Source organism: Chiloscyllium plagiosum, unplaced genomic scaffold, assembly GCF_037043375.1.
Source record: "Chiloscyllium plagiosum isolate Xiang-an unplaced genomic scaffold, Cpla_swu_hap1 HiC_scaffold_38, whole genome shotgun sequence".
Taxonomy (NCBI): domain Eukaryota; kingdom Metazoa; phylum Chordata; class Chondrichthyes; order Orectolobiformes; family Hemiscylliidae; genus Chiloscyllium; species Chiloscyllium plagiosum.
Genome location: NW_028270176.1, coordinates 17,662,625 through 17,677,920, shown reverse-complemented (window position 1 = coordinate 17,677,920; position 15,296 = coordinate 17,662,625). Strand labels below are relative to the sequence as shown.

General features: G+C 51.5%; 1 protein-coding gene across 1 annotated transcript; it reads left to right on the top strand.

Moving 5' to 3' along the window:
- The first annotated feature begins 2,010 nt into the window (after positions 1-2,010).
- On the top strand, positions 2,011-15,073 carry LOC148139009 (uncharacterized). The gene is made up of 8 exons (XM_087980821.1): positions 2,011-2,201; positions 4,260-4,374; positions 5,422-5,538; positions 6,387-6,530; positions 6,705-6,848; positions 8,337-8,501; positions 11,556-12,602; positions 14,311-15,073. The coding sequence occupies exons 2-8, from the start codon at positions 4,326-4,328 to the stop codon at positions 14,487-14,489; spliced, it is 1,845 nt and encodes a 614-aa protein (XP_087836947.1). The 5' UTR covers positions 2,011-2,201; positions 4,260-4,325; the 3' UTR covers positions 14,490-15,073.
- The last annotated feature ends 223 nt before the right edge of the window (positions 15,074-15,296 follow it).

Below are 15,296 nucleotides of genomic sequence, written 5' to 3'. Positions count from 1 at the left end.
CTCTGACCCTAAGAAAAGTCCATGGAAGGCGGTGGCCAGTGTGACGTTGATGGGATGACAGAATGTGGGCTTTGAGCTAACCCTTTCTCAGCACCGGGCCATTAAACAATTGGGTTTGATTTCTTCCCTGATCTGTGCCTATCCCTGTCAGAGGAGTCAAAAGTCCAATGTTTGTGAGTGGGAGACTGAGATTCCATTTGTGGGTTGGGTTGGCTGGATTCGGATCAATTTATTTGTTCGGTCTCTCAGAAAACCCCTCAGGAAAGGCTCGAGGGCGTTTTACCTGGGACGGAAATGTGACGACCGTTTTGGTGAGAGAGTGGTTGGCGTTGCGTGGTTGTGGTTGAGTTTATTTTGTTCAGAACAGGTTCCCTTCACACACCCCCATCCCCACCCAGGCCTTCGTTACTTACAGAGGGTTCAGGTCCTGGAGGAGAAGAGGAGGGAAGTCTTACTGCAGCAGGAGAAGGTGCTGGGGAGACCACATCAAGTCAGAGAGATGTATAGCACGGAACCAGGCCCTTCGGCCCAACTCATCCATGCTGGTCAGTTATCACAACCTAATCTAGTCCCATTTGCCAGCACTTGACCCATATCCCACTAAACCCTTCCCATTCATATACCCATCCAGATGCCTTTTAAATGCTGTCATTGTACCAGCCTCCACCACTTCCTCTGGCAGCTCATTCCATACATGCACCACCCTGGGCGTGAAAAAGTTGCCCTTTTAGACCTAATTCAGCTCATGTACCTCATGGTGTGAGAGACGTGGCAGTGACAGACAGGGAGATTGGTTGATGGTGCAGGAATGGGGGCTGACCATTGGACAGACAAAGAAAGATGGGGGAATGGTCTCCCCACAAGAGGTGTGCTCTACTGAACAGAAACACTCTCATTGAAATGGAAAACACTGTCTCGGTTTGCAACTGACCCGAACCCTAAACCTAACACTAAGCCTAACCCTAACCCTATTTCTAACCTGAACCCTAACTCTAACCCAAACCCAAAGATTAACCCAAACCATGCCCCTATCCCGAACCCTAACTCGAACAGCGAACTGTAACTCTAACCTTAACTCTAACCCTAACACAGACCCCGACATTAACCCAACTGTAACCTAAACCTGAACCCTAACAATTGGCCAAACCCAAACCTTAACCCAAACTCTAATCCTAACTTAAACCTGAAACCTATCCCTCACCCTAACAATAACTCTATCCCTAAACAGAACCCTCACCCTATCCCTAAAGAGAACAATAACCCTAAACAGAACCCTAACCCTAAACAGAACTCTAACCCAAACCCTATCCCTAAACAGAACTCTGACCCAAACCTTGAGCCTAACCCTATCGCTGAACTCTAATCCGAACTCAATCCCTAATCTTAGCCCGAACCGTAACTCGAACCTGAACCGTAACTGTAACCCTAACTAACTCTAATTTTAACCTTAAACTTAACCCTAAATCTATCCCTAAGCCTAAATGTAACCCTAACCCAAAAACTAACCTTATCCCTAATGCTGAGCCTAACCCCAACACTAACCCTAAACTAAACCCTATTCCTTACCCTAACCCTAACTGTAATTCGTTCCCTCTCCCTCACCCAAAACCTAACCCGAACCCTGAACTGAAACCTAACCCTAATGTTTACCCTAACCCGAATCCTAAACCTGAGGGACAGCATTTTCACACAGAGGGTGGTGCGTGTATGGAATGAGCTGCCAGAGAAAGTGGTGGAAGCTGGTACAATTACACCATGTAAAAGGCATTTGGATGGGTATATGAATAGGTACATGGGTCAGGTGCTGGCAGGTGGGACTAGGTCAGTTTCCGATATCTGGGCAGGATGGATGTGTTGGACCGAAGAATCTGTTTACCTGCTATATGATTCTGTGGTGTCATGACAATAAAAATTAATGATATAAGGTTATGGATTCAAAGTGTGAAACAAGGGTGTGGTCTGTGCCATAACCTTCAGTTAATAACTTTGTTTATTAATAAAGGTTTAGAAACAAAGACGGGCTGTTGAGCAGAGACTGAAAACAATTAGCCAGCTCTTGGACTGGAGAGAGTTGAGATCACATTCTCAAAACTGCTTGGACACCTGCTTGAAAAAGTGGATGCTTTATCACTACAGAAGGGTTGCCCTGCTGAAGAATTGAAGGAGTTATTCGCAGGAAAACTGTGTGTTCCAACTGCCAGGTAAGGCCAAAGGTAACAAGGAACAGAGCCATTCCTGCTGAGGAGGAAGCCAGCTGCAGTCTCAAGGGCTGAGGAGCGGTGGATGGAGTTTAATTCAGATCAAAGTGAGGGGCTGCTTTTTGGAAAGACAAACCAGGGCAGGGCTTTGAGACTTAATGGGAGGACCCTGGGATTGCTCCTGAGCAAGGGCACCTTGGAGTTCAGGTTCATAGCTCCTTGAAAGTGGAGTCGCAGGTAGAGAGGATAGTGAAGAAGGCGTTTTGTATGCTGTCCTTTATTGGTCAGTGCATTGAGTACAGGAGTTGGGAGGTCATGTTGTGGCTGTACAGGACATTGGTTAGGCCACTTTTAAAATATTGTGTGCAATTCGGGTCTCCTGCTGGAGGAAGGATGTTGTTAAACTTGAAAGGGTTCAGTCAACATTTAAGGAATGCTACTGGGACTGGAGGGTTTGTGCGACAGGGAGAGGCTGAATAAGCTGGTGTGTACTGTACCCTAGAGCTTCGGAGGCTGAGGGGGTGAGCTGACAGAGGTTTGTAATATCATAAAAAAGACAGACATTGCTGGAAAAGCTCAGTTCTGAGGCAGGCTCCCTTGATCCAAAATGTTCATTCGGATTTCTCTCCACAGGCGCTGCAAGAACTGCTGAGCTTTTCCAGCAATTTCTGTTTTCATTTCTTATCTCCTGTACCGGCGGTTCTTTCAGTTTATCAAGTCGCGAGGGGCATGGATAGAGTGAATAGACAAGGTCTGTTTCCTTGGGGTGGGGGAGTCCAGAGTTTAAGGGCATTGGTTTGAGGTGAGAAGGGGAAAGATTTAAAAGGGACTAAAGGGGCAACTTCCTCACACAGAGGGTGGTGCGTGTATGGAATGAGCTGCCAGAGGAAGTGGTGGAGGCTGGTACAATTACAGCATTTAAAAGGCATCTGGATGGATATATGAACAGGAAGTGTTTAGAGGGATATGGGCCAAATGCTGGCAAATGGGAGTAGATTGGGATATCTGGTCATCATGGACGGGTTAGACCGAAGGGTCAGTTTCCATGCTGTATGAATTCATGACGCCAGGAGGATGATCAGTATTTTGGATGAAAGGGACTTTAAGAATCATCAACATATCACCTCAAAGGCCCGAATGATATTATTTTGTGCAAGAATCGAACACCTTTAGCAGGACACCGGAGATCAGCTTGGCATCAGGATGGAACCAAAGACGGAGACTTCCAAAGACGGAGACTTCCAAAGACGGACCACCATTGGTGGGATTGTGGCCTAGTTCCACCATTAATCAGGCCAGAGTCAGTTCAGGTTGTGAGGTTTAACTCGCTTCGTTGATGGGCTGATTTCGGTTGCTACATGCAAGAAGGATAAAATCATTCTTTCAGCCTTTGATTGTCCCTGAGGTTTCTCAGTAAGGAACCGAATGAATGTGGAGGGATTCCCCCAAGACAGGTGAGGCCTTGTTAACTCAGTGAGTCTTTCAACATCGAATCAGAAAACACAAAACAGCTCTCTTGGCCCACTGGCCGGTTAGTGTCCGGAAAGTTCCGGCTGGAAATGTGGGGGAGGCGGGTACAATGGAAGAGGGCCATTGGATGGTGAGGGGGGATTGAACATAAAGCAACGTGCAAGGCTGTGGGGAGAAAGCAGGAGGTTGGCACGTGGGAATGGCACTGGGTGTAATGGGCTGGTACAGGTAGGGAAGGCCGAATGGCCTCCTTCTGTGGTGAACCATGTCCCTGGTGCTGTGTGAGTGGGTCAGCCCCGTGCCCTGTACGGGGTGCTCACCCCCAGTCCCTGAGGTATTTGTAAGGCACGTTCCCACCCTATTCCTGGGAAAGCTGCAGCAGGGTCACAGGGAGCCCATGAGCTGTCGATCCTTTCCCTTGTGGTCAGGCAGGAATGGTCACGGAGTTTCTAAAGCATGAGGTACACTGTCTGTCCCTGACCCAACATGGCACAGACTGTGGGAGGGGAATGGGGTGGGGTGAAGCCTGTACTGTGTGGCTGCTGGCAGAGGGCTCGTTTGAACATCTCTAATGGTGTTTCCTGATTTCAGAACAGTTTGTGAACACAGACAGCAGCTCACCATCATCCCAGACACACTGGCTCTGCAGGGGAAAACATGAAGGTGTTCTTCAGCATTGTCCTGGTCTGTGCTGGGATCACAGCAGGTAAGGAATGATCTGTTTGTGTCACTGATCGGGTTGGGTGTTCCTGACACTATCATTGATGTCCCACTCTCTGGGATTGTCCCTCAAGGTGCTGAGTTACAGTCAGACAGCACAGGAACAGACCCAACCCGTCCAATCCGAACATATTCCCAAATCTAGGTCATCTCCCTGCCTACGCTTGGCCCATATCCCTCCAAACATTTCTTATTCACTGACTTGTCCAAATGTCTTTTAAACAGAGTAACTGTGTCCACATCCACCACTTCCTCTGGAAGGTCATGCCACACACAAACCACTCTCTGTGGATAAAACCTACCCTTCATGTCTTTTTAAGTCTTTCTCCTTTCACGTTAAATATATCCCTCGTAGTCTTGAAATCCCTCACACGAGGGAAAAAAACCACCTGCCTTTCACCTTATCTGAATCCCCCATGACTTTATAAACCTCGATAAGGTCACCCCTCAACCTCCTACGTTCCAGTGAATAAACTCCCAGCCCATCCAGCCTCTCCTTATAACTCAAACCCACCATTCCAAGGAACATCCTGGGAAATCTCTTCAGGACCCTCTCCAGTTTAATAATATCCGTCCGAAAACAGGGAGATCAGAACGGGAGACAGTATTCCAGCCGAGGTCTCACCAATGTCCTTTAATATCCCACTCTCCGCCTCACTCCCCACACCCTTTAATATCCCACCCAGTCTAATTCCACTCTCCCCCCTCACTCCCCACACCCTTTAATATCCCACCCAGTCATTTCCCACTCTCCCCCTCATTCCCCACACCCTTTAATATCCCACCCAGTCATTGCTCACTCTCCCCATCACTCCCCCACACCTTTAATATCCCACCCAGTCTAATCCCACTCTCCCTCTCACTCCCCACACCCTTTGATGACCCTCGCAGTGTGAGTGAAGCGTTTGAGGTTATGATCGGAATGAGGGGGTGTAATGTGAAAGCATAGTACAGTAATGGTCCCCAAGTGAAAATTCTCCTCAATCTGAAACTCCGAGTCTCACTGAATTCTCTGCAATCTCTCCCTTTGCAGGACGATCTCTTCAATGTTTCACGTGTTCAGCCTCCTCGGGCTCCTGCTCACTGAGAGAGACCACTTGCCTGAGTAGCATCACCAAATGCGAGACTGTGTCATCCCACACCATCATCGGTAATCCTGCCTTTCTGTTGAGAGCCGATTCTTCCCAGATTGGAGGGAATGGGGCCAGATGGACCGAAGGGAAGTCTCTTTCCCCCATTGCTGAGTGCAGACGTGTCGGCTGGAGACTAGGTGGCGGCTCCTGGTTTCAGTTCCTCTCAGCGCAAACCCACATGGAGCAGGGGCCCTGCTGTGGGACAGGGTGGAGTGTCCCTACCTCTGAGACAGGAGTGCCGGACAATCATCCCAGCCCCTGAAGAGGCAGCGGGTGATATTCTCCAGAACACTGAGGTTCTGAAAATATCTCCATGTGATACTGGGTTTATTATTGTCACATGCACCGAGATACAGTGAAAAGTATTGTTCTGTATGATATCCAGACAAATCACACCTTACAGAAGTACATCAGGGTAATGGAACAGAATGCAGAATATAGTGTTCCAGCCACAGGGAAGGTGCAGAGAAAGATCAACTCTAACATATGTACGGTCAGGTCATTAGTCTGATAACAGCGGGGAAGAAGCTGTTCTCGAATCTGTTGGTACGTGTTTCCAAACCTTTGTATTTTCTGCCTGATGGAAGAGGGTGGGAGAGAGTATTCCCGGGCTGGGAAGGCTCTTGGATGTTAATTACTTGCCCGAGGCAGTGGGAAGTGTAGATGGAGATAACGGGGGGAAGGCTGCTTTGTGTGACGGACTGGGCTGTGTTCACATCTCTCTGTAATTTCTTGTGCTCCCATACCAAGCTGTGATGCATCTGGATAGGATACTTACTGTGGGGCATCAACAGAAATTGTTGCAGACGGGGTGAAGCTAAACAAATGATGTGGTGAAGTTCTAACTCCAGCCTGTTTACCGTAGACAGTGGGACTAAGACACTTAGACACATTGAACAACGCTGTGAGGATCCCTCTGAAGGTGTTTCGTTGAGCACTGGAAAGGTGTTTATCTCCCGGAGCAGCCGTCTCTGTGGCTCAGACCGATGTAATGACCAGACAGTAGCAGGTGAGGATCACAGTGAGGTCTGTCTTGATTCAGACCCACATGAAAACCCCGGGGGGGAGCGGGGGGTGATGAACGTCAGGTTTGGGGGGAGGGGATGTGACGATTTGAGGGGAGGACGGTTTGGCCCTTGAACCAAAAAGAAGGCATCTTCTCTTTTTCCCTTTGTGATTTCAGAGCCTGCTAACACCACCCTGAACGGACTGCAATGTTTCGGATGCTTCAGCCCATCCATGGCCTCCTGCCTGGCCAATCGACAGACGGTGAAGTGTGTGGGTCTGGAGAATCGCTGTGTGAATGGAACAGGCCAACAGAGATTGTGTACGTAGATACACTCCATCCTCCACTGTCTCTCCCCACCTTGGTCACTGAGCTTCAGGGTCAATGTCGAACTCTCTCCCAGCTTTGGGAGATTGAAGGGAGCCATTGTTCAGGAGAATGGAATGATGGGATAGCACAGGACAGGATGAGGCCATTCAGCCCATTCTTGTCCACCAGGGTGCAGTACAGACTGGGTTCCCTCCTTGAACCAGTTGTCAGTCCACAGTCTGTATGCAGAGGGAGAGGTGGGTCATTGGCTGGTGCTGAATGGGAACATCCTTCAGCCCCAATCTCACCTGGGCCTGGGGCTGGGCCTCGGCCTGGGCCGACACTCTCTGTGGGCCTCAGCACTTGGCTCGGGACCATCCCCTGACAGGGAGCCTCTGACAGGGAATGCGCCTAAGTCTGGGCCCCTTCCCCAATCCAGCTCTCACCCCCCGAGCAGCTTTCACCCCCTGGGAGGGTAGGCGTCTGGGGGAGGGAGTTTTCGGGCCCCTGGTCTGGCTCTCAGCCTCACAGCCCACACCCAGCCATTGCTCAGAATGTAACATCCTACAGGTATCCCCTGCTTTTGGAAAGTTCACTTTCCCCCACCTCCCTTTTCAGAAAGACCTACATTTGTACCTGTTTTCACTCACCGAAAGAAATCCAAAGAGGATTTTCACTTTTACCAGAAAAGGAACTGATTCTTCACTTTGTGCCATTTCGGCTTCTGAAAGGTTTCATTGGAACGCTCTACTTTCAGATCGCGGGTCAAAGGTTACCTCTCCCCAGGAACCCACCAACCCCAGCCCAGCTCAGTTATTCTCCAATCACAGGCTCCCGCTCTCACTGATTCTCAAACCACAGCCTAGTACACCGATCCTCCAATCAAAGCCTCCCTCTCTCACTGTGCATCCAAGCACAGCCTCACACTCTCACTGACCCTCCAATTACAGCCTCCCGCTCTCACTGACCCTCCAAACACAGCCCAGCAAACTGATCCTCCAATCAATACCTCTCTCCATCACAAATCGTCCAATCACAGGCTCCCTCTAACATTGACCCTCCAATCACAGCTTCCCTCTATCGCCGAGTCTCCAATCATACCATCCTTCTGTCCCTGACTCTGCAATCACAGCCCAACTCAGTGATCCTCCAATCACAGGCTTCCTCTCACTCCCTGACCTTCCAATCGTAGTCTCCTCTATCGATGAGCTTCCTATCAGTCAAGCTCACTGACCGTCTAATCATAGAGCAGGTCACTGATCCTCCAATTACAACCTCCCGCTCTCACTGACTCGCTAATCACAGTTTCCCTCTCCCATCGATCCTCCAATCACAGGCTCCCTCTCCCACTGACCCTCCAATTACAGCCTCCCTCTCTCACCGATCCTCCAATCACAGCCTCCCTCTCTCTCACCGATCCTCCAATCAGGACAGTGACCCAGTTTCCTGTCAGGGATCCACTCTGTTGCGATGTGATCTGTTCTCTGTTCTGCCCCGCAGTGTCAGATATTGGCCCAGATGTTGTTTTTAAAGGATGTGCTTCGGCGAATCAGTGCGGAGGGCGGATGGATTTGCAAACGTTGGGTTTGTTGCTAAGCGACCTGTCCTGCTGTGAAGGCTCTTTGTGTAATGGAGACACAGGGATCACCACCACAGTGGATCCAGGTAAAGGTGACACAGGCTCGGTGGGAGGGACCAGTGACCGTCCCCCCTTCAGATCCCCACTGTCCCCAGGCAATAATGGCGTCTAGATCCTGTACTAGATCCCCTCGGATTGTGCTGCTGCAGTCGGATCCCCTCACTTTAAGCCTCATCAACCGATCCCTCTGACCCGTTCCCCCTCAGTCCCTGTTCCCCTTAAATGCGTTGAGCGAGCCATCCCAACCACTGCCTGTGGTCATGAGTTCAACTCCCCACAGAGGGACATTTCTTCCCTGTTCCTCACTGGATGCAGGAGAGACTATCGTGTGTCCCGATCCCCCACACTCCTTCAGGATGTTTTAATCAGGTATGCAACCTTCCTGAAATCTCCTGGCATTTTGGGGTTGGGTGGGGAAGGGGGTCAGTGTGCTAGTTACTGCTGAGGAAGGTGGGAAGGGCTCGCAGCATTTTGGAAAAGTAAGTTCCCTGCTCCTCATTGTGAGTGATGTTTACACAGCAGCTGCTTCAAGCCAATGGGACGACATCAGAGTGTGTGTGTGTGTGTGTGTGTGTGTGTGTGTGTGTGTGTGTTTGTCCGCGTGGGTGTGTGTCTCTGTGTGTGTGAATGTCTTTGTGTGTGTGTGCGTGCGTGTGTGTCTGTGTGTCTTTGTCCGCGTGGGTGTGTGTCTGTGTGTGTGTTTGTGTCTGTCTTTCTGTGCCTGTGTGTCTTTCTGTGCCTGTGTGTCTGTGTGTGTGTTTGTGTCTGTCTTTCTGTGCCTGTGTGTTTGTAGGTGTGTGTTTGTGTCTGTCTTTCTGTGCCTGTGTGTTTGTGGGTGTGTTTGTCTGTCTGCCTGTGCCAGAGTGTGTGTGTGTGTGTGTGTGTGTGTGTGTGTTGTGGGGGGAGGGGGTGGGCGGTCAGTGCAGTTTGAAACCAGCTCAGTCCCAGCAGACACACCCAGAGCAGGAGCTGATTGGTCTTTGGTTAGTGAGCAGTTCCCCAGAACCGAAACCTTCTGTCCCTAGCAATTCCTTCCTGAGGTCAGTCATATTCCTTGCTCCGAAACCTGGTCTGTGCTCCCCACCGACCTCAGGCTAAACGGCCGGTTCATTTGGGAATTTTACGTTCTCCGATAATATCTTTAGCCGTTGCGGTAACTCCGGGAATAGGAGTCACAATAGTCGGGAATAATCCCAGGAAGGAATCCGGGAGGAATTTCTCTCCTTAGATAGTGAGACTCATTCTCCTGGACAGCAATGCAGATGGTCAGATCCCTCAATGTTGATTTGTCAATGAAAAATTCAACTTCTGCATCAGAATGAATTAAGTTCCAAAGTGCCCACATGATGGACTGGTCATGATGTTCCTCACCCCCACAGTTTCTAATTCCATCCCATTTCGAAAATACAGCAGAGGGGCAGGGGGTCCCTGATTTACAACCGTCCGCCTTACAGACACTCCTTACAAAGGCGATCCCATCCTGGGCTGTAATTATAACCATCCAACGCTCTAATGGTTCCTGTATTTACAAACGGCTGCTTTACATTGCTGGGGATGAGATTCCGACTTGAGTCCAGGCCAACTTGCAAATGGAGCCCGTTCACAATCCCCAGGGGAAACTGGTTCCCCTTTCTCCATCCAAAGGGATTGATCTCTCCACTCCCCACCGTCTCCCCTCCCCCACACTCATTGAATCTCACTCATCCCAGAATAGCCCATTCCCTCAATCCTTCAGTCTCCGACTCTGCCTGACGAGAGCAGTCTCCTCAACTTGTAGCTCCCGCTAACCCAGTGTGACCTGGGGAGAGATCATTCACAGCCTGGAGTGTAGGGGCAAGTCCAGTGGAAATCTCAACACCAACCCCCCCACCCCCTTATCCCCAAATCCCTCACCCTTCCTCCCAAACCTCTCAGGAAGCATCATCTTCCGGATCCTGCCCAGTCCAATCCTTCTCCCGTTCACGGAGAACATCTGGTGATGAAGATTTCCAATTGGTGTTTTGGAATGAACTGAGATCAGTGGGCAGGTCATTGGCCATCTCTGTCAGTGATGTCCTCACTTTATTAATGAGGGCATGAATTAATAATTAAATTGGCCACATCACACTGACCTGACCTCATTCCCAGCTCTCTTCGATCGGAGAGTATATATTCTAAATCTCTCGATGCATTCAGAGTTTTACTGATTTCTCTGACTGTCAGAGGTATATTTAGTAAGTTTGCAGATGACACCAAAACTGGAGTGGACATCGAAGAAGGTTATCTCAGATTACAACAGGATCTTGATCAGATGGGCCAATGGGCTGAGGAATGGCAGATGGAGTTTAATTGAGATAAATTCTGGTCTCCTTCCTATCAGAAAGATCTTGTAAAACTTGAAAGGGTTCAGAAAAGATTCACAAGGATGTTGCCAGGGTTGGAGGATCTGAGCTACAGGGAGAGCTGAACAGGCTAGGGCTGTTTTGCCTGGAGCGTCGGAGGCTGATCTTATAGAGGTTTATAAAATCATGAGAAGCATGGATTGGGTAAATAGACAGGGTCTTTTCCCTGGGGAGGGGGAGTCCAGAACTAGGGGGCATAGATTTAGGGTGAGAGGTGAAAGATATAAAAGAGACCTAAGGGGAAACTTTTTCACGCAGAGGGTGGTACATGTAAGGAATGAGCTGCCAGAGGAAGTGGTGGAGGCTGGTACAGTTACAGCATTTAAAAGGCATCTGGATGGGTATATGAATAGGAAGGGTTCAGTGGTATATGGGCCCAGTACTGGCAAATGGGAGTGGATTTGGTTCAGATATCTGATCGACATGGACAAGTTGGACTGAAGGGTTTGTTTCTGTGCTGTATATTTCTGTGGCGTTATGGCTCGAAGGTGTTAAACTGACAGGTCTATCGATTCCTGAATCCTCAGCACCAACTCGAGAGACCTCAGGATCGGAATTAGACAGTTAGTACAAACCCATCGGCAATTTCCTGATCAATCTGGCTCATCAATATCTTGGTTCCCCGATACATGTGGGACTTAAGATTAATTATTTCCCAGCATTCTCTCCACTCAGTGTGTCTGTCTGAACTGCTTTTAGGTTCAAGAACGTCGACCCCAGCAGCGACCAGCACGTCGACCCCAGCAGCGACCAGCACGTCGACCCCAGCAGCGACCAGCACGTCGACCCCAGCAGCGACCAGCACGTCGACCCCAGCAGCGACCAGCACGTCGACCCCAGCAGCGACCAGCACGTCGACCCCAGCAGCGACCAGCACGTCGACCCCAGCAGCGACCAGCACGTCGACCAGCACGTCGACCCCAGCAGCGACCAGCACGTCGACCCCAGCAGCGACCAGCACGTCGACCCCAGCAGCGACCAGCACGTCGACCCCAGCAGCGACCAGCACGTCGACCCCAGCAGCGACCAGCACGTCGACCCCAGCAGCGACCAGCACGTCGAACCCCCCAGCGACCAGCACGTCGACCCCAGCAGCAACCAGCACGTCGACCCCAGCAGCAACCAGCACGCCGACCCCAGCAGCAACCAGCACGCCGACCCCAGCAGCAACCAGCACGCCGACCCCAGCAGCAACCAGCACACCGACCCCAGCAGCAACCAGCACACCGACCCCAGCAGCAACCAGCACACCGACCCCAGCAGCAACCAGCACACCGACCCCAGCAGCAACCAGCACACCGACCCCAGCAGCAACCAGCACACCGACCCCAGCAGCAACCAGCACACCGACCCCAGCAGCAACCAGCACACCGACCCCAGCAGCAACCAGCACACCGACCCCAGCAGCAACCAGCACACCGACCCCAGCAGCAACCAGCACACCGACCCCAGCAGCAACCAGCACACCGACCCCAGCAGCAACCAGCACACCGACCCCAGCAGCAACCAGCACACCGACCCCAGCAGCAACCAGCACACCGACCCCAGCAGCAACCAGCACACCGACCCCAGCAGCAACCAGCACACCGACCCCAGCAGCAACCAGCACATCGACCCCAGCAGCAACCAGCACATCGACCCCAGCAGCAACCAGCACATCGACCCCAGCAGCAACCAGCACATCGACCCCAGCAGCAACCAGGACATCGATCCCAGCAGCAACCAGTACATCGACCTCAGCGAACGGTAACTTCAAACGTGCAACCTGGTGATTCTAGTCAAACGGAGGCCCCTTCCTTATCTCTCAGTAACTCGAGGGTTCCTGTCCCCTTCACCCCATTCCCTCCATTCCTCTGCCCATCACCCCCTCCTGTCCCTCCCTCAGGAACATTTTCCCTTTCACTGGGGAATGAAAGCAGCAACTGGGGTCAAGCACTCAGTGGGTCAGACTCCAGTCCCTGCCCCTGGTGGTGGGGGGTGGGGGGGGGGGGGGGGGGGGTGGGGGGGGGGCGAGGGGGGGCGGGAAGGGGGTTTGGTGGAGGGGAAAATGCCAACATTTCCCATTGGTGTACAGCATTGGGTGAGACTGTGGGATGGGACCGGATTTTATAACAAATGTGGAAACAATTCGTGGCTGTGACTCATCTTTACTACCGTCACCTCCCACCCCACACTTCACACCCCACCACCCTCCCCGGTGCCATGAACCCCTACCCACCCCAGGTCCTGTCCCGCCTTCCTCCTTGATTCATGCCCCCCTTCAGAATCGGATTAGTCTCGATCTCAGTATCGGAGTGGACGGGCCCACCCCCCCCCCCCCCCCTCAGGGACTGACCCCACACCACTCCACACACTCAGGCCAGGAAGGGCCGTGGGATCTTTGTGTTCTGCAGGAAACTCCCTCCCCCCGACCCAGCCCCAGAGCAAACCTCCCCTTCCCCCCCTCCCCTTCACCGTCCTGTCACTGACCGAGCCTGTGTGGGTAGGACCCCCTCCCCCTCCACCCCCTCCTTCACCGTCCTGTCACTGACCGAGCCTGTGTGGGTAGGCCGTGTCCTGAGAATCCTTATATTCTATGGCGTTCTCTCGGAAGCGGCGATGGGGTTATTGCCTTCGCTCCCCTCCCCTGACCCGGCCACAATCTCAGACAGCACATTCCCACATCCCAATCACACGCCCCGTTCCGAAAGGTTGCTCTAATTCTTGGTCGCCCACGCCCCCTTCATAGAATCCTACAGCACAGAAACAGACCCTTCGGCCCAACCAGTCCGTGCTGATCACAATTCCAACTAACCCAGTTCCAGCTGCCTGCTCCTGGCCCATATCCCTCCAAACATTTCCGATTCATGGCCTTATCCAAATGGCTGTTAAATGTTGTAACTGTCTCCAAATCCACCTCTTCCTCAGGAAGGTCATTCCACACACAAACCACCTTCTGGGTAAAACATCGGCCCCTCCTCTCCTTTTTAAATCTCTCTACTCTTACATTAAAAATGTTCCCCTTCGAGTCTCAAAATCCCATGTCCTGGGGAAAAGACCTCGCCCACTAATCCTATCCATCGCCGTCATTATTTGATACACACTCGCTCCACTGAAGTCCCAGATTACCCAGCCTTCCTCTCTAACACAAACCTTCCACACCCGATAACTTCCCGGGAAATCTCTTCAGGACTCTCTCCGGTTCAATAATATCGTTCCGATAACAGGGAGACCAGAACGGGACACAGTATTCCAGAGGAGGTCTCACCAACGTCCTTTAATATCCCAGTCTCCCCCTCACACCGCACTCCCTTTAATATCCCACCCAGTCTGATCCCACTCTCCCCCTCACACCCTTTAATATCCCACCCAATCTAATCCCACTCTCCCCCACACCCTTTAATATCCCACCCAGCACCTTCCTTCCCTATTCTTTGATGCAGTCACTGACCTTTTTGGATTATTCCCCCCACAGCTCCATTGAGTCGAGAAGTGATGATTATCATCGCACTGATTGTGGTCCTGGTGTTCCTCATTATCTTGCTCACAGTGCTGGTACTGAGACGCAGAGTGAGCAGACATCGGTATGATGGATTGCCATCCCGTCATCTGCTGTCACCGGGGGGGATACATGTTTCCTCCATCTCGCTGTGAGCAGTGGAGCCAAACCCAGCTGTGATGTCAGCACAGGACGTGCGGAAGTTTGCATGATGGGAAGTGATGCTAACTTGATGTCAATGCTCAACCAACTGACTGTGAAAGGAACAGGCCTCTGTGGACCCTGCAAGTGCCTGACAAGCCGAGGGTCAGTCGGCCGGGTTGGGGGAGCCAAAGGGGATAGAATAAGGAATCATGGACCCAGATGTTCTCCACTGCCCTTGGAATCTCTTGGAAGGTTCTGATCCACAGGGTCTGGGCAAGAGAAGGGAATGGGACAACTCCAGAGCCCTCCTCCCAGTGAAGAGCCCCAGAATTTGGAATTGGCAGGAGAGGACGAGGTGCAGTCCAGTTCAAGCCACAGCGATGGGATTAGAGCTCACTTGATGATGGTCACAGAGTAACAGCAACCCAGAGTTGGGCGCTGGATAGGAAGCTGTTCCGAATTACCGAGATACATGCATGTTGTCAGCCATTTAAATCCAAATACAGATTAAGATTTTAAAATACAGTTTAAGGGTCTCTCTCTGTCACACCATGCCAACCAGGGAGGTGGGGTAAATAAGGGGTTTGTACGCACAGAGAACAATGGGGAGGCAGTGTGGATATTGGCAACACCCAGACTGCTGTCAACTTTATCAATCATTGTCAACTTCACCTTCCTCTCCTCAACTTTATTGAAAGCAACGTTCAACAGGGATCAATGTGAGGGGATGCACTGGGGTGGGGATGCAAGGCAAGGGAGTAGATGGTGGGCAGTAGGACCCTGGGTGTGCCCGAGGGTCAGAGGGAGCTCAGTGGGTG

Coding starts and splice junctions, on each gene's coding strand:
- LOC148139009 (XM_087980821.1), top strand. CDS start 4,326: ATGAAGGTGTTCTTCAGCATTGTCCTGGTCTGTGCTGGGATCACAGCA. Junction 4,375..5,421: donor CTGTGCTGGGATCACAGCAG/GTAAGGAATGAT, acceptor CTCCCTTTGCAG/GACGATCTCTTCAATGTTTC. Junction 5,539..6,386: donor GTCATCCCACACCATCATCG/GTAATCCTGCCT, acceptor TGTTTACCGTAG/ACAGTGGGACTAAGACACTT.